The following is an 18893-nucleotide window of genomic DNA, read 5'->3' on the forward strand; positions in this document are numbered from 1 at the left end:
GTTGTTTAAAATCAAACTCCACATATGATTTTGTAGCTTTGAACCATTTCTAGTTATGATGATAATACTGAAAAAGATATTTTGTGCATATAATTTATTTTAGCCTATTAATTATGAAAATTAAACTATTATATATTTACCAATGTGGTATGAAAATAGAGATTCTCTGCTTACTTTTTATTGCCTTGTTTTGAAATAGCATGCTCAGTTTCCAAACATCCAGAGTATTTATCAAGTATTCCATGAAACTGCAAATTATCATTATGGAATTTATAAAAGGTTAATACTTTTTCTGTTTATTATGCAGAATACTACAGTTTCGTCTCTATAAAAAAAAATTCAAGGAGACTTTGAGGCCTTATGATGTGAAGGATGTGATAGAGCAATACTCAGCAGGGCATCTTGATATGCTTTCCAGAATAAAGTATCTTCAGGCAAGGTAAGAATCCTCTGGTAAATGGGGAAAATGTATAGCTGTGCTGGCAAAAGTATAGTCGGCCTATTTGTGTACAAGGCCACCCAGAAGCTGTGTCTGTACATAGCATAGCTGATCGAGAAGAAAGCCTTTTCCCCAAAGACTAAAGGCAAGCATGCAGCTAGCAGGGGTAACCGCAGCAGAGGAAACCACAGGCTCCTATTTGGAACAAGGAAATCAGAGTGAAAAATCCTGTGAATTTTCTTGACCGTTGCCTTATTTGATTAGGGTCAAGTTTCTCCCCTTCTCCCCTTTTTACAGACGATAAATAATATCTATACAATAATATAAAAGCAAAGTTGCTCTACACGAGCTTTTCTTTGGCCTGGATTCTCTGCTGAGCTGTACCTGATGAAACATCTCATACCAGTGCACAAATACATTAGCACAGAATGTTTTACATCCCCTTCACTCAGGTGTAAACTAACCTATATGAAAAAGAAAGTGGAATTTCAGGCCATTGTGACTGTTCAGGTGCAATCTGCCCCCACAGTTGTTTCCTTGCAGATGTGGTTCACCGCCATGTGCTTTTGAGGCATGTCCACAAAAACGTGTGCTGCTTGCATCCTGAGCAATAGGCACAGGTCAAAGCTTGAGCTAGTAAGCTTGTCTGGGTTTGGGTGCCTGTGTGTGCATACGCGTGTAGCTGTATTAGTTCAGTCTCAGCACAGACTGCCCATGTTCCCTGAGCCCCTCCAGTCACTCTGAACAGCGAAATGCCACACAGACATACCCTTGATTTCTCTCAAGAATGGGCTGAGCAAGTGCAACACTTGTGGCACATTTGGACCTTATCCAGACTTACCTTGGCTTTGTAAGGCTGCTCTGGTCCTTCCATTGAACTCCATAATTTCTTACTCCAAAGTGCTTTTCCATATACTCAGCTATCTCATTTTCAAGTATGTAGTATGGCTGGTTCCTACCTCAGTATTAGTGCTCTAGAAAAGCTGCTTGCTTTAATTATTTACCGTAAAACACCATTGTTACTCTATAAAATGAGCTCTGCATCGCATGAGTTTCAGTTTTAATGCCGCAATATCTTTTTGAACTCAGGAAGATCAGGAGGGCCCATGGTGTTAGAAACCTGCACCTGTCTGTGTGGGGTCTACATGCCTTATACTGGATATCCTTCCTTTACCTTAGACTGAGGTGTGTGATTTTGGACAGCAGAGCACCTCTCATACTTGCTTGAGTCCTAGCAGCAGTAAAGGTGCCTGACAATCATGAGACCACTCACTCAGTGGTTATGGCAGAGCTTTGGAGGATGAAGAAACATCCCAGGTGAGTCAGGGCAAGGATCACAGCATAGCCTCAGCCCTGCAATGTTCAGCTCAGCAATGCCATGCCCTGGTATAAAGAATCACCAGGAGCAGAAGAACCACAAAATCCCATAGCCATTTGGCCCATATACAAAGACCTTTTTAGAAGCCTTTGAAGAAAACACATAATCCTGGCAAGCCATATGAGATTCCTCTTACAGTTAACAGAGACGTAGTCAACATAATTAATAGCCTTTATGGGACAGTTAATCCCTGCTTAAACCAGATGCCTTCATTTGATCAGTTGACTCTCCCTTACTCTCCTCCTACAGTCAGACAAAAACAGGGAGGTGAGGCCTACTCATTGTGTCTATGAATAATGAGATGCTGTTGGAGACATTGACTACTTGGCCCAGCAATGCTTGTGTGCCTAGCAAACGTCTAGCTAGCTTTGTGAGGTTTGCCTTGAGCTTTTTTTTAACTTTCATTTCCAAAACTCCGTGGGGCACCATGAAGCCATGCAATGTACCTGCATGGATTACCTGGTAATACAGGTCACTGGTCTGTGGGCTGGTGCTGACTGATAACCTGGTAAGTTTTCTGTGCGTGCTGAATGAACAGAGGTTTGCTTGCACCTGAGCAGTCAGATGTGCCAAATGAAAGAATAGATTGATAAGAGTAAAAGAGTAATTAAATGTGCTGGAGCCACCCAAACAATCCTTTCGGTTATCTTCCAAATAAAAAGTCAAGCCAGATTCCTTGTGAATCTTCATTTATGGTTATATTTTTCAAGCCAAAAGAATAATTAGTAAAGACCAAAAATAATTACTGGTAATCAGGCACAATAGCAGCTAGAAAGTAGCTGGTTTATGAAGATTATCAGGAATTGCCACCTTTCACCAAATTCTGATTTTCACTATCCAGTGCAAAGCCTGATGGGTGTCTCCTGACATTTCTAGGAGCAGCTGTTATTGGGAGTTTTTTTGACAATCACACTACTTAATTCCTTTGAAAGAAATGAAGTCATGTGTTTCAAACGTCAAAGTTTGGAAACAGTGTGCTAGGTAATTATTTAACTACCATGAAATTACCAGGTAATTACAATTCAATGTATTGATTGTGGACCCAGAATAGAACAAACACGTCATGACCCTCAATATATTTCCAAATCAAAATGTGCTTCTTTTTTGAATCTTTGCTACTGTTTGCTGCAGAGATGCATAGTATTTGCTGTCATGTGTTAGCATTTGGAGATGGACTTAAGCAGTTGCACTTTTTTTTTTTCAGAGTAGATATGATTTTTACACCTGGACCTCCATCTACTCCCAAGCATAAGAAATCCCAAAAGGGAGGAGCTTTTTCTTACCCTTCACAACAGTCTCCCAGGTGAATTTTTTATGCCTACTATTTTGCACAGAGCAAAACAGAAATAAAATGTTCATTCGTACCAATAAGCATGACCTTCATTCATCCAGCCAGTACACTTTTCTAGTAATGATGCTGAGAGGATATGTTGCTACAAGATCTAGATGTGTAAATGTTGAGCCAGAAAGACACGAGCTTCCCTAAGAACAATGTATGATGGAAATCTAAAGTTAATGGCTTCTTAATTGTCTAGCTCATCTTCTCCAGTGTTTGGAAATCTGATTTTATATGAAATACATATATTTGATTACTGATGTGCTGCATTTATAACAATCGACTAGTAAACATACTTTAAAAAATCAATAAAAATCACCAATAATTTGAAGTTAAACCAGCTATTTTCCTGAAGTAGGAAAAAGTTTTGTTATAGCCCCCACCAAATGGCAAGCTCAGAGTTTTAATGATGCTTCCTTTAAACCAATGATTGGTGAGAATTACGGAAAATAAATTGCAATACCAGGTTTTTGGGTGTGAAAGTTACAGCATGTTATTGGATTGCTGCATTCCTGGTAGCAAGAATTCAATAATAAATGACATTTCTTCTGTTATTTACAACTATCAATCTGTCAATAAATACCCATGAAGAACCACACAAGACCATCAACAATCTGTCCCCAAAGCTGTTATGGTTGCTTAGAACAAAAGTAATCTTACAGAAGATAAATTAACTTGGCTCTATCTGCTTTATTCCACCCAGTGAAAAATCTAAAAAAACATGTAATTGTGAAGACAGAGACCTACATTTATGGAAGAGGCAAAGATCATTTGGGAAACAAAGCAGACTGCAAAATTTGAATGAGCCCATACCATCAGTAACCCAATGAGCAAAATCTGACATGTTTTAGTTATAATTTTCACTTTAGTAAGATATATTCACAGCTATATTTTGAATTTTGTCAGAAAGAGAACTGGACCTGTTAAAACAAAAGTTTTAGGGTATATTTGTTCTAAGTCATGTTAAAGAACAAGTCCTTAGAAAATGTTTTTCTAGGCTTCGACATAGGTTATAGAAAGACATAGATTCCTTTGAGGTTGGTTTGGAACATCTTGATAAAGATTTAACTTGATAATGACCATTCGAGATCCCATGAAGTTATAGGTCAAAGTTCTTTAGTTAATCAGAGATCATCTTCTTACCTCCAGAAGTTAGTCCATCTGATGCAGTAGGGAAATTACATAGGCAGTAGGAGATTACATAAAAGAAAATTTATCCTGTGATCTACTCTAAATCTCTAGGCCAGACCATCTCTTTTCATCATTTCCAGTCTCAGTCACTTACTATTCGGCTGAAATTGAGAAAAAACCCCAAAGACTTCAGCCTTGAAATTCAGGTTCAGTCTTCAATGACACTAATTATAAAGAATTAGATTTTAAAACACATGGCCATCTATAAAACCACTATCTAGACTATCTCAACATTTTTCACAAACCTTAAATTATTCTGCTTTCATTTTGACCTTTTTGTTTGCTTTTGATTTTTCTTAATCTTTATCTTAATTTTGAACCAAAATAATTTAAAATTAAAAATACAAAATACAATTTTTTAAAAAATGCATCACATAGAATAGACTTTTGCTCCTGTTTGTATGCTAAATAACTAAATTCAGTCTTTTCTTAAATGGGGCTCCAAGGAGCTATGTGACTATAGCACCAAGTTGGTAATCCTGTTTTCTGATATGAATTACGTAGTGTGATGCAAAGAAAAATTGAACACTAATGCAGTTATTAATTCGTTATAGAAATGATCCATATGTAGCCAAAGCATCTACAGCAGATACTGAAGACCAAAGTATGATGGGCAAATTTGTTAAAGTTGAACGACAGGTATGTAATTTCATGACAATGATGGAGGCTGAGGTGCTTGTATAGAAATGATAAAGCTGACATAAATTCTGAATGAGTCTTTGGCTGATCCAGGCAGATTTATATTATTAGTGATCAAGACTCACTCAGATCTTGTACTAATATTCACAAAACTATGTTGTTAGATTTTCATGGTAGAATTTAATTAACTGGGAGGTGTGCATTTTGAAGCTTATTGAATGAATATCGTTGTATATGGCAGCAAGACCCTAACTGTGGTGTTTAGATGGGACCTTTTCATTCCCTTAAGCTCCATACTCATCAGGTTTGATGTTTTGTTGTGAGCATCACCTTCTTTTGCGGAGTCTGGCACTCAAAATGATTGCCTCCACAGGTATTTTTGGGGCCTCTTTGTGCATTCTAACCTATTGCTTAACAAGTAAAGACCTTCTGATTTTTAAAAACATAGCTAAGTAAGATGGAGGCAAGTGACATTGATTCACATTGATTCCTTTCATGGAATGAAAATGTTCAGGCACAAAGTACTATCAAAAGAGACAGGGAATTAGTCCTGATATTCAACCTTGATGTTGTGGCGTAGTGGAATGAAGGTGGGCTAATTAGCATTGATAATATACAACTGTGGGCTGGCTTCAGGGGCGGTGGGTTGGCTGATGTAGATCAGGTGCAGGTGTGGCTGGTTAAGTGAAGGGGTTGAGCAATGAAGGGAGAGCGGCCGAGGGAGAAGAGAGAGAGGAAGACACGAGAGAGACAAAACACATGCCCTGGATGAGTTGAGATAAGGAGAAGGTAGCAGAGGGACTGGCATGAAGAGTATGCTGGTATGAGGTGGTAAAAGACCTTGTTGCGGCTTGATAGTTTGGAGAGTGCTGTGACATTGTGGGACCATTAAGAGTTAGAGAATAGGTCTGTGTGCAAAGGTAATTCCATCTGTTGCATTTTTGGTAACAGCTGGTTGCCATGTGGTACCAAGACTTTGGTCATAATGTTGTAGACTGCTGTTGGATGCTGGACTGCCAAATACCTAGCAACGCTAAGATTTTTTTTTGGCACATTTCACAGGGACAGGTTTTCTTAATTGAGGCAGTTAAAGGATAAACTGGCATCCACTGCAGTCCACCTTCCAAGGGAAAGTCATGATTGTCCTATAACTACCTTCATGACCAATAAAGATGGCAGCACACCATTGCTGGGGGCAGTGCATGTATGGACACATTGACTCTTTTGTTGAAAAACTGACTTGAGACAATATCATAACATTGGTATTTTTCAGGTTAATGACATGGGGAAGAAACTGGATTTTCTTGTTGATATGCATATGCATCATATGGAACAGCTGCAAATACAAGTTGCTGAGATAAGTCCATTGAAAGAAACTGCTTCTCCTGCAAAGGAGAGGAGAGAAGAAAACAAATATTCTGAATTAAAAACAATAATATATAAATACACTGAGCAGTGTGCTCATGAAACTCCTTACAACTTCCAGCAGGTTCCAGTCAACAAAGTCAGTCCTTATGGTTTCTCAGCACATGGTCATCCGACTCATCCACAACCTTTATCAATAGGTGGGCAAAACTCTGGCAAAGTGCAAGCCACACCTTCCTCAACTTCACATGCAGAAAGGCCAACAGTTTTGCCTATATTTACATTAATGGACTCCCAGGTTAGCTACCACTCTCAAGGAGACCTACAAAGCCCTTACTCAGATAAGGTGTCTCCAAGGCAGAGAAGGAGCTTCACAAGAGACAGTGATACGCCATTGTCCCTTCTCTCCGTCAACCATGAGGAACTTGAGCGCTCCCCAAGTGGCTTCAGTATCTCCCAAGACAGAGACGACTTCCCCTTTGGCCCCAATGGGGGATCAGCATGGATGAGAGAGAAACGCTACCTAGCAGAGGGGGAAACGGACACAGATACTGACCCTTTTACACCAAGTGGCTCCATGCCTTTGTCTTCTACAGGAGATGGGATTTCAGATTCAATATGGACCCCTTCAAATAAGCCAGTTTAAAAGTGCGTGTGGGGGCAGTCACTGGTTGACTTCTCCATGTAATGTAAGCATACTTTGTATATCTCACTTACTCTACACCCAAAGCTTACTAGTTCAAAACACCGATGGCTGCATAAGATGCATGTGATATTAGTGGTAGTCATTCTGCACCATTTCATACAATTTACTAATGCAGTTTTTTTCATGCTACCAAAACTAAGGAGCTTAGTTTTGAGCATGGTTTGCATGACTTTGCCCTATATAAATGGTACAGCTGATTTCTTCTATGATACATATCTATCTGATACTCTTCAATACAACAATGGTGAACTTATAACAGGCAAGATATGGTGGTCCTTGCTCCATTTTGTAAACAGAGCAGCAAAGTAAAAATATTCTCAGGAGCAATATCCCTTTGTGGAAACAATGTCTGAATCAATTTTCCAATATAAGTAAATCAATCTCTAACTGACCTAGCCAAGAACATCTAACATTCAAAGCAGGGAAAAAGCTGAGTCAAAGTAAATGACCTTACTGAAACGTTTTTTTGAGCTAAATGTTTCTCATGTGATCTCTTGTACAACTACCTGTGAAATACAATGTCGAAATGAAATTAAGGGTAGTACTTAAAATCTAAGCCACCTCCTGGTCATGTTATTTATTTATTTATCGTAAAGTGTAAATATAAATCCCTCAAACTACTTTGAAAATCTTCACTAGTGTTTATTAAATTGCTCAAAGCATGACTACAATGCTATTTTGTAGAAAGCCTTTTGCTAAACCCATTTGCTACTTCTGGGGCCAAATTTTTTTTTCTGTTCCAAAACTAAGTTTGTTCGCTGGAGGAAACTCCAGGTTTATATACTCTATTTCTATTGATTAAGTAAGCTGCATAATGTAACTGTGCCTCAGTTTCCCAATCTGTTAATTGGGAGTTATACTTCCATACATATACACAGGTTGTAAGGCTCAATTCACTAGTATTTGCCAAGCGCTTTGAGGTCCTCAGATGTGCCGAGTATTGCTATCCTGTTCCCTGGGAGTTCCACAATGTGGGATGCTGCCAGGTTCTGTTTCTCTCTGTTTACTGTTCCTCTTGGAAATGGACTGCTCCAAATCCATGAATGTGTGCCATATTTAGGATCAATGTATGAATAAATAAATACCATTTTTTTCACCTGTCCCTGAGCATCAGAGAGATAAGTATGCTCCCCAGGCCTCAGCCAAATATTTTTTCATAGGAACTGGAAATTGTGTTGAGGGAGACCAGAAAAACAATCCAGCCCACTGGGAACAGGGCAGAAATGAATCAAAGATCTCTCCACTACAGTGGGAATGTAGTATTTATACAGCTGATGAAACTAGCCTGTCCAGATATCCTATGCAGGATTCAGCTGGTGTCAGTCCAGATGTCCATGAAATAGCATCCATTTGATGTCAAGTTCGATGGCTATGCACTCTTTACAACTGGCAGAAAACTATTCAGTATTGTCAGTGAGCACAGGGTACAAGAACCAAGGCACACATCATAAAGCTGATGAGATTCATCTCATCTTTAACTCAATTACCTACAATGAAAAATTTCTGCCAACTTCCAGGGGAACAGAGGGTGACTTGCTTAGATGCCAGATGATCAGAAACACCCACAGTGAGTGGGAAGGCTCTCACCTTACCCCACTGATCCAAGGTACAGCCTGTCTGCTGTGGCTCATGTGCACCTCCTGTTGAGACTGACCCCTGTCACTCCACACAATGGCTTCACCACCATGGCTACAGCACTGACCAACAAAGACACAAGGATCTGGCCCATGTAAGATGTTAGAAAGTGGGCGTTCTGTGGTGACTGCTTGTATTATACTGCAGCTGCACAACTGAGCATCCTTGGCACATCCAATCAGAGCACAAGAAAGACATACGCTTTACTGGGCTTCCCAGTATTTATTGGGCATTGCATAGTCCTGGACAGAGTGTGCTTTAGTGGAAGATACCTTGTTGGGTTTTGCCCAGCGTAGTAAATTTCAAGTTTGGTTCCTCAGTATCGCGGACATCTTGTAACAGTCATTCCATCCAGGGAGCTTCTATTCTCTTCCAGATGTAGGCTTTCATCTTCACTGTTTATTGTCTATTTAAAGAGACATCTGAAGGATTAGGATCTTCTTGCTTTGTCTGCTTCTTCAGCTAAATCATGGTACATCCTTCTGGGACAGATCTTCAGGGAGAATAGATTGCTGTGGTTACATGAGTAAATGATGCAGACCAGTTACAGCCTTTGAAGAGTGGGCTGAGTCCATGGGGCTGTTCTGAGGCCATTAACTATGATGGCATGAAGCATAATTTTGGTAATTACTTAATTGACAAAATGGCCATTGACCTGAAAGATAATCTCTGTTTTGTTTCATGGGTAGACCTGAAAAGAATAAAACCAGCTGATGAAAGTGTAATTCATTATAATCTGGCACATTGAGAAGAATTCTTTGGCCATCAGTGATTCTTGGAAATACCAGTACCTGCTGCAGGCTTTCTAATATAGTAATACATGTCTGTGGCAACTTGTAAGATTTAACCCTCACATGGCAACAGAATGAAGAAGAATGAAAACTGCTTTTAACATTGCTAGACGACTTCTGAAATTGTTGTAAGTATATACTAGACAAACCTGCTTCACTTTTCTGATATGTCAAGTGCCTGGCATCCCTACTGATTTCATTCAAGTTTGCCCCTTCCTAAAATGTTTTCTAGATCTGAGCAACCAAAATCAAGGCAACCAAAACCCAAGTGCAATCTGAAAAATTTGTTTGTGAATCTCTCTGACGGTGGCTATGCCACACAGTTCCCTGCCCAGTTCCCACTCATATTTTTCACTTCATGTTTCTAATCTCTCCCATGCCAGGTCATATAAAGGGAATCTTTTCTCAGTATCAAACCTGGCTGAAAATCAATAAATCACCTCATTATAAAGGTATGTTCATTCCAAGAGAAAATCCAAGCAAGGGCAGAGACTTGAATGAGCCTTCACCTGCACACAGAGTGCAGCCCCAGAGAAAGTGGGATTTGGGCTGCTCTGCACTGTGTACACTTAGCAGCTGAACTGCCTTCAAATTAGCATTTTCTGTGGTCTGTAAGCACCAATGAACTATATGCAGCTTGAAAACACTATGTCTGGTATTTGTAGCCAAATCCTGAAATATTTAATGATGTGCTAACTGGCCAGATAGGGTCTGCCTCTTCTTAAAAGGCATTGGTAGTAAGCTCAGCAAGACCCTCTGCAGTGGACATCTCTGGGTCCTCTGGAAGAGACCCAAGAAGAGGGTCAAGGAAGGTCTGATTAGCTTATTTTAAAGTTTATTTTTTCAAACACACTTCTTTGCATTGAGACCAATCACTGCTTCATTTAGAAGGGTGATGTGCTTCGCAGCCCTCTGCCTCCTACATCATCTGGATTAAAAACAGAGTGTGCATCTGTTCTGCTGTGTGTGCTGACAACAGATACATGTCAATATGTCACCAGCCAGGTGAGATCTGGAGACCATTCCTGATCTGGGATGTGCACACAAATTTCATCACACTCCATTTCAGGTGCAGTCCAGGGAGTGCATCAACCTTGGAACTGCAGTTTATGTGCCTGCCACAGATGCTGGACAAAACAAAATAAAGTCTCTGTGATTATAGGCCCTGGCAACATTTAAAAGGTCAGGACCTGTTTTGCAGAATAGGTTCACCACATACAAGGAATCATTATTCACAATTTCATTTGAGAGAGGCATCTGTGATACTGGTACTCCTCATACTAGGAGTGGATTTGATTTATCCCTTCTTCTATTTCTGTGTGACATCTAAGTTTAACAGCTATAAATTTTGTTTGGGTCCAATCTTCCTAGGGTCTAGACTGACACTGACACTTCGTTTACATATGATTAATGTTAAAGACAATTAACCACTGGAATGGACTCTTCGCTGACTCTTAACTCCTGCAAGTGACCAAGGATTTGTTTTAGGCCTTGAGATGTTTTTCGTGATCAGAACATGCGGGGCTTTCCTCTGCTCTCCTTGAAGTCAGTAAGAAACATTCTCAAGCTGACACACTGGGAGCAGGACTGGGTCCTAATCTGCCTTTATTTATGAATCCCCTTGTGAAAGACAGCATTGATGTTTTTCTTAGCTACGTTTTTATGTGGACTTTTCAGTCCCTGATGGATGACACACATCTGGAAGGTTTTGAAAAGGTAAATCTGTGTGTACATTGTATGCCTCTCTGCAGCGTTATTATCAATCCAGCTTCCTCACTTTAGATTCAAACTGAGAATATTTCATTTTTTAGATTCAAACTGAGAATATTTCATTTTTAGATTCAAACTGAGAATATTTCATTAAGGCAGATGTAAATGTTTAGTTAATATATGCAGGTCTAGAAAATGTGGTTTATGCTCCATTTAAGGAGTTGATCCTTTCAAAAAAAAATCTGGTCAGGTAATGGCAGTTGTCCTTTCCTTGGCTTTTCTCTGCACTGAATTAATCCATCTGGCTCCTATGGAAATAAAATTCAGCACCTGTAGAGATTGATTGAAAAATCCCTAAACTAACTTTGGCTACGTTTGCTCTGTTTTTATCTGTAACTTTGCTGCATTGTTACGGTTCAGAGTGGAAATAATTTTAAATTTTTATTCTTCAGATTGTGGCCCGGCAGTGCCACAGACTAATTCCCACCTGAACCCGTGCATAGTGGGGCTCCTGACTTGCGGCCTTCAGGCAAGCACCGTGGTCCAATCAGTTTGCAAGTTCACAACCTAAAGCAATCAGAAAATGCAGATTTAGGAGAAAATTCAGCCCTGCTGGGAACCCAGTTGATGCAGGGGTGTCACATCTGCTTATATAAGAACTGGATTTGTCCTGCTTAGTGCAGAGCATGTGAGAAAGAGCTGGATCTTCATTCCTTGCACCCCACAGCCCCCACCACTAAGCTTTACGTCCCTAAGAGCTGCAAGCCTGAATTTTCTACAGCACCTCATGAATTTGGTGTGATACGGCTTTTTCATGAGCCTAGCTGAATGTGGGCATTCACTTTTGAAGACCATTTTCAGGGGTGCAGAGGGAAAAGGGGCCATTTTCAAGTGTTTTCAGCTGGGCACTGTGGGAATGAAGATCCTGGGTATCACTATTGCTTCTGATTATTTAGGCTGTAAGATTTGATCCTTCCCAATTCAGCTCTTAGTAGCTTCCCTCTGAAGTTAAGTGAAGCAAAATACTGAAAGTGGGATCCTATTTCCATCCTCAAGGATACGCTGAGACTGAAGGTTACATAGCCAACTGCATTTTGTTTTCTAGTTATGGCATCTTATTATTACTAGTATTTGTGCCTTGCTCACTGAAATTTTCTCCATGCTACAAAGATGCTTTTCAGATTCTGGCTGACAAGGGAACACAACTTTTATACAAGTGGCCTTTAGTGCTCTTTATAATATTATTTATTGTAATTTTTAAACTGTATGTGTAATTTATATTCTGGCACTGTCCAATATTTGAACAACTTTAATATGTTTATTTCAATATATTATGCAAACTACTTCTTAACTGATTTTTTATGTTCTGTCTTTAAAAACTGCACCACTTATTAATAAATAGAAATTTCAACTATGATGTGGAGGAATGTATTTTCATTTCAATTGTGATAAGCTTCACACATATTCAAAGGAATGCCCAGGAATTGTGGAATTGGAATGCCAAGTTCTATCATTTTTTTCCAAAGATCAACAGTATTTTTTTAAACTAATGTACTGAAGTGTGGAATTCTGAATCTCATGGGTTCTGTTTTCCACACAGCTCTAAGACCATGCACAACACTAACATCTTCTTTATCCCCTACAGTTTTTCCGAGGCAAACACAAAGGTACTTCATATGTATTCACAACCTTTTATAGCCCATACTACCACACATTACCATTATAGATTTAGCAGTGTATCTCCCAGTTGGAATGCATAGCAATTGCGCAGCACAATTGGCAAAAAGGAAACATTGGCAAAGACCCTTTTGACTTCATCTGTGCAGAAGTGAACTCATAGCTACAAGTAGGCTTTACCTGGCTTCCACAGCTAGTTCTGTGATAATGTAACACGGAGCAGATCCCGTTATTTGTGACATCTTTTGATTTAGTGGCCATGTAACTTACATGGCTTTGATCATATGTGTGTGGGAAACTGAAAACTAGGGAAAGACACGTTCATATTAGAGACATTAATGTGCTAAAACATTATGATGAAGTAGCACAGAAAATATGTAAAGAACATAGTAATGGCACAAGGCTGCTCCGAATATCCTCTGCAGGGAATTTAATAGCTGGCAAGCGGGTTAGGTTGGGATTCCAGTTGCCTGAATTCTGTCCCTGGTTCTGTTGCTGCATTTCTGTGTGGTCTTGACCTCACACCTTCAGCTGTCTCTCCATCTTCCTGATGTGTAAAACCATCAGAAGGCACTGGCCTCCCAGCAGCACTGTGGGACAGTATGAACTATTTAAAATGTCTTGCCCTCCTACACAAACAGGAGAGTGTTACTGAGAAAAAGTAATAGCAAACATCTATTCTACAAAGAGTTCTGCTTGTAGTTTTGGCTGAGGATAGCATTTTAATAGTATTAAAAATAATAATAGCAATAGTAATAATAGTAGTAGTAATGATAATAATAATATTAATGACAATAATAATATTTATACGTGTGTGTGTGTGTGTGTATATATATATAAGGTATGTAGTTGTTTTTTTCTCCTAGCTGCTGGTTTGAAAGTTGCCATGTTTCCTTGGAAAAGGCATGGAGTGTGCATGCACATGTGCACAACTAAATTGCTTGGCTTGGAGCATTGCAGGAGGATCGGGGTGTGTGGAAGGAGAGGGGCATTCTAACAGCCTGTCTGGCTGTGTGGGTTTGATTTCCCTCAGTGACAACAGTCACATAACAGTTCAATATCAAGTCGAAGACACTAGTTTCTGTTCTTGTTAGAGCCCTTTTGCAATGAGTGGAGGAAAATCAGCACTTTTCAGAGCATGGTCCAGTCAGTCCTATATCAGATGACCCAGACTACTTCTCTCAGATGATGCCTGTCTCTAACTGACATCTTTCTTAACGATACAGTTGAAGATGACCAGCTTGGACAAAACTGTATCTTTCAGAGTTCTAAACAAGATGAGATTAATCCCGTCTGATCAGTTCAGAGAGAAGGCTGAAGGGTAATTGTCCTGAATGAGACAGGAAGAGAGCATGTGAAACATCACCTCTTCCCAAAAAACACAGCTGGATCCAGTAAGACGTTTTTAAGGCATTCCCTGTGGCTTCATCATCATGATTGCCACCAAGGAACCAACTATGCTCAACACTTGAAATGCAACCTGAAAAAAGGTGTCTTAAATTTCTGTGGTGGGTAAAAATTTATTCAGCAGTTATTCCAGTTTCTTATCCCACTTCTATATCCTTGCAAATTGGGAATAACTACAAAAATCATCTAATACTATAGCATCCAGTTGTGGTGTTTTTGCTTTTTGTTTTGTTTTTTGTTGTTTTGTTTTTTTTACATGAATCAATTTCAATAGGATCAGTGCCAGGCTGTTACAGCCAAGTTCTATCATTTTTTTTCCAAAGATCAACAGTATTTTTTTAAACTAATGTACTGAAGTGTGGAATTCTGAATCTCATGGGTTCTGTTTTCCACACAGCTCTAAGACCATGCACAACACTAACATCTTCTTTATCCCCTACAGTTTTTCCGAGGCAAACACAAAGGTACTTCATATGTATTCACAACCTTTTATAGCCCATACTACCACACATTACCATCATAGATTTAGCAGTGTATCTCCCAGTTGGAATGCATAGCAATTGCGCAGCACAATTCTTTTGCAAAGAAAAGCAGCTAGCCACAGCCATGACATTTAAGTGAGTATTTCACAGACACAATAGCTGAACCACTCAGCTTTTGTTTCATGTGAACTGAAATATATTGCATTAAAATTTCCCCTTGGCTGTCACCCAAATACATAAGCGTGCCAAATCACTGGATTTCAGCAAGGCGCTGGGTCTGATCTTTTAAGAAATAGATTCTAAAACAGGAACAGGATGTGATACCTATCCTCAGGGAAAGCCCTACATATATCCAGGCAGTTTTCCCCTCCTGTAGGCTCTGCTTACATCTGTACAGGACTGCTAAGGTTGTGTACAATTGTCCCCTGCTTGTGCAGAGTAAGACTAAGACTTAACAGTTCAGAAAGGGTAAGTATCAATAGATCCAGTATGGCACAAGCAACAGTGTCAGGAGTGGAAGTTTCTCTGCGTATCCTGTTTCTTCTCAGGATCTTCTGACTTTTAAGACTTTTCAGACAAAATGGTCTCTTGATTAACACGAAGCATCCTCTCGGATGACAGAGAAGGGAAGGAATCAGGAAAGCCAAGTCCCATGGCACAGAGCAGCAGGAGACCTAGACTGTCTTTAAAGAAATTTCCCTCTAAGATGATTTTTTTTTAGTCATATGGTCCTGATGACTGGTAGCTCCAGTGGGCTTAGGAGAGCACCACAGCTTTTCTCCTGCTTCCTTGAGTCAGATGCAGATGATCAGCAGAATACAGACCAGGGATCAAGAAAAAAAGGAGATGTAAGATGTGCTATGAATGTTTTGGTGAGTTTGTTAGGATCAGTTATGTGTGTGACATTATATCAGGAATAACAACACTGGATAAATCATTAAATATTTTCTAAGTTCTGGACTGCTTCAACTTCTCTGTATCTAATCAAAGCTTTATGAGTATCTAGACTGACAAATGCAGAGTGCTTGATCACTAACTGTCATCTTTGGAGGCCCTGAAGAAGCAGTGCGAGGTATTGCACAGGTCTGTAAAAATCTCATGGGATGTATATAACATGCAAAGAAAGCAAAACTATCGGGACTGCACCACAGATGAACTGGTTTTGAGATTCAGTATATTCCCTGCAGTTCCCATTTTGTTTTATAGGCAGGAAAACAGAGCTATGCAATCACTGGCACAGCAATTGTGCTCACTGTTTTTCTGGAGAAATATTTACACTGTGGATGAACATTTGGTGGCACAGCTCTGCAGAGAGATGATTGCGATGGCTTTATTCTCTTCAAGACTGTCCAATGAGTATATGTCAATAAATATGCTTTGCTCTCCCAGCCCAGGCAGCTCACCTGTCTCTGCTTTCATTTTTCTTGTCCCAACATGCCAACAAAATCGCTGAGGGATGGAGTCTACTCAGTTCTTATGCACTTAATGCATCTTCCATGGGGCAAGCAATGGCAATCTTCAGTTGATTAAATTCTGGGTGCAGAAATCTTGGCCCATTAAAAAAAAAAAAAAAAAAAAAAGTGTTTCTGAGAAGCATCGGCTTCCTAATTTTCCAGCTGAAGTGAGTTTCTGAGAAGGAATATGGCAAAAGCATCTCATAGTCCTTTTCCACACCAGCTGTGATAGATTCATGCCTATTGTCACTACATTTTTTTCACAATTGCCTCCTTTTTTTCTGTCTCTTTTCATTTCCTCCCTTCCTTAAGAATGTGCTTGAATTCACAAAAGTTTTACAATTTCAGACACTTTAATGAAAAATGTTCACTACTTTAAATAAATAAATATACAAAACATTCTTACTGGAAACAGTCAAACTGAATGGCTGTAGAGTTTAGTGCTCATTCTTTTCAGAAGGTTTTGTGGTGTTTAGTACCAATTTTAGTTAAATATTAATGAAAAAAGATTAAAGAAAAGATGTTATGAAGGACAGGATTCATTTGCAATTCTGCATAAATCTCCTGAAATAGGAAAGAAGTTTTATGAGCTGGAATAATTAATGTTTATATATGTAAATACATATTTGAGATGCAACAGGGAGAAGTGCCGGGTCCTGCACTTGGGTCACACCAGCCCCACACAGCGCCACAGGCTGGGGCAGAGCGGCTGGGAAGCCGCCTGGGGGAAAAGGACCTGGGGGTGCTGGCTGACAGCCGGCTGGGCATGAGCCAGCTGTGTGCCAGGTGGCCAAGAAGGCCAGCGGCATCCTGGCTTGTATCAGAAATGGTGTGGCCAGCAGGACTAGGGCAGTGATCATCCCCCTGTGCTCAACACTGGTGAGGCCACACCTCAAATATCTTCAATTTTTGGCTCCTCACTACAGGACAGACACTGAGGTGCTGGAGCGTGTCCAGAGACGGCAACAGGAAGGGGCTGGAGCACAAGTCTGCTGGGGAGTGGCTGAGGGAACTGGGGGTGTTCAGCCTGGAGAAAAGGAGGCTGAGGGGGGACATTACTGCTCTACAGCTACCTGAAAGGGGGTTGTAGGCAGGTGGGGGTCGGTCTCTTCTTCCAGGTAACAAGTGACAGGCTGAGAGGAAATGGCCCCAAGTTGTGCCAGGGGAGGTTTAGATTGGATATTAAGAAGAAAAATTCACCAGAAGGGTTATCAAGCAGTGGAACGGGCTGCCCAGGGAAGTGATTGATTCACCATCCCTGGAGGTATTTATGGGACATGTAGATGTGGCACTGAGGGACATGGTTTAGTGATGGACTTGGCAGTCCTGAGTTAATGGTTGAATCTGATGATCTTACAGGTCTTTTCCAACCTAAAGGATTCTATGATTTTATTTATCATTCTCCTTTCAGGAGATGAAATTTTGTTTATTCTTCAGAAAGAAAAGTAACAAAGAAACATTATTACATTTAGAGAATTGTCCTTCATGAAATTTTTGCAGAAATAAATAAAATATAAATAGAAAAAATATTGCTAACATGTGAAATGACATTCAGATTTTAAAAAAACTTTATAGAATGAGTACATTTCTTAATGAATGTAATATCTTGTAAAACTGTAACAGCAGCAGACTAAGGGAGAAGTGTTGAATTATAATCAGGCTGTTTCAGAAAAAAAATGTAATATACACAGCCAATAATTTTATAAATAAAGTTTATTACACAATTACTCAAAGGTACTTTCATGGAAGTGTTTGCTATAGTATAATCAAGTGTAACTGAAGATAAAGCCTCAGTTCTCTGAGGCAAGCTTGGATTAAGTTTGCTTGTTTGTTTGTTTTGTTGTTTTTTTTAAACAGTGCTTCACTCTCTATTGCATGTTAGCATCTGATGGGAGAGAGGCACAGCTGAATATGTGTTTTCCTACATATGAGACAGATAGGTTTGCAAGATGCTTTAGGTACTACGGGATTCCATGTGCTGCAGCCCATCCTTTAGGGCAGAGATGGTTTATACCCCAGCCAGGGAGATGGGTAGTCGTACCTGAGGACAATGGCAGACCAGGACAGAGCAGGTGGGAGGGGATGCTGGCTGCTGACTCTGGCTCAGGTCACAAGAATGTATGGCTGGAGCCCATGCTTTCAGTCAAACATATTGCAATCGCTACGTAGAAGCATGTGTCTAAAAGGTCTAAGAAAAAAGCCACAGGGAAGTATTAGTGCATCGCTTCCACACCGCTGTCAGACAACAGAGTGATAAAGCACCAACACTCAGATTTGTTTTCTCCCTCCTTTCTAGGACTTCATGCCACACTGTCCTCTCTCTTACAGACAAATCACAGGCATTTCACTTGAACGTGTGTTTATTTGAATTGCGTTAGCAGGGATTTACTCTCTACAACCTTCAGCAAATTAATGCATTTACTCAGTAAATTATATGAATTATGTGCCTATACTGTGTTACTAAGAATATGCGGAAAATGTCTTCTTTTCTTGTTCTGGATTTTGGGATACTAGTCATGGACACAGTGCTGTCACACAAAGAGACACTGGAAAAAGGAGGCACGTAAAGACTATACTCCTGAGAAAGCTACTTGCTCAGAGTGATGCTCTGAGTGAGAACACGGCATTGTCCCCAAGAGTCAAAGTTGGGGCTGAACAATAGCCCCCTCCCTGGTCACCTGAG

General features: G+C 40.0%; 1 protein-coding gene across 1 annotated transcript in view; it reads left to right on the forward strand.

The window, feature by feature from the left end:
• Window positions 1-12519, forward strand: part of KCNQ3 (potassium voltage-gated channel subfamily Q member 3) — a 203561-nt gene extending 191042 nt beyond the window's left edge. Inside the window, exons 12-15 of the mRNA XM_055800995.1 lie at window positions 308-439; window positions 3022-3120; window positions 4899-4983; window positions 6257-12519. Coding sequence (XP_055656970.1) covers window positions 308-439; window positions 3022-3120; window positions 4899-4983; window positions 6257-6994 — 1054 coding nt within the window. The 3' untranslated portion in view covers window positions 6995-12519. The remainder of the gene's footprint in view (window positions 1-307; window positions 440-3021; window positions 3121-4898; window positions 4984-6256) is intronic.
• Window positions 12520-18893: the final 6374 nt, after the last annotated feature.

Source organism: Falco peregrinus, chromosome 3 (genome assembly GCF_023634155.1).
Source record: "Falco peregrinus isolate bFalPer1 chromosome 3, bFalPer1.pri, whole genome shotgun sequence".
Taxonomy (NCBI): domain Eukaryota; kingdom Metazoa; phylum Chordata; class Aves; order Falconiformes; family Falconidae; genus Falco; species Falco peregrinus.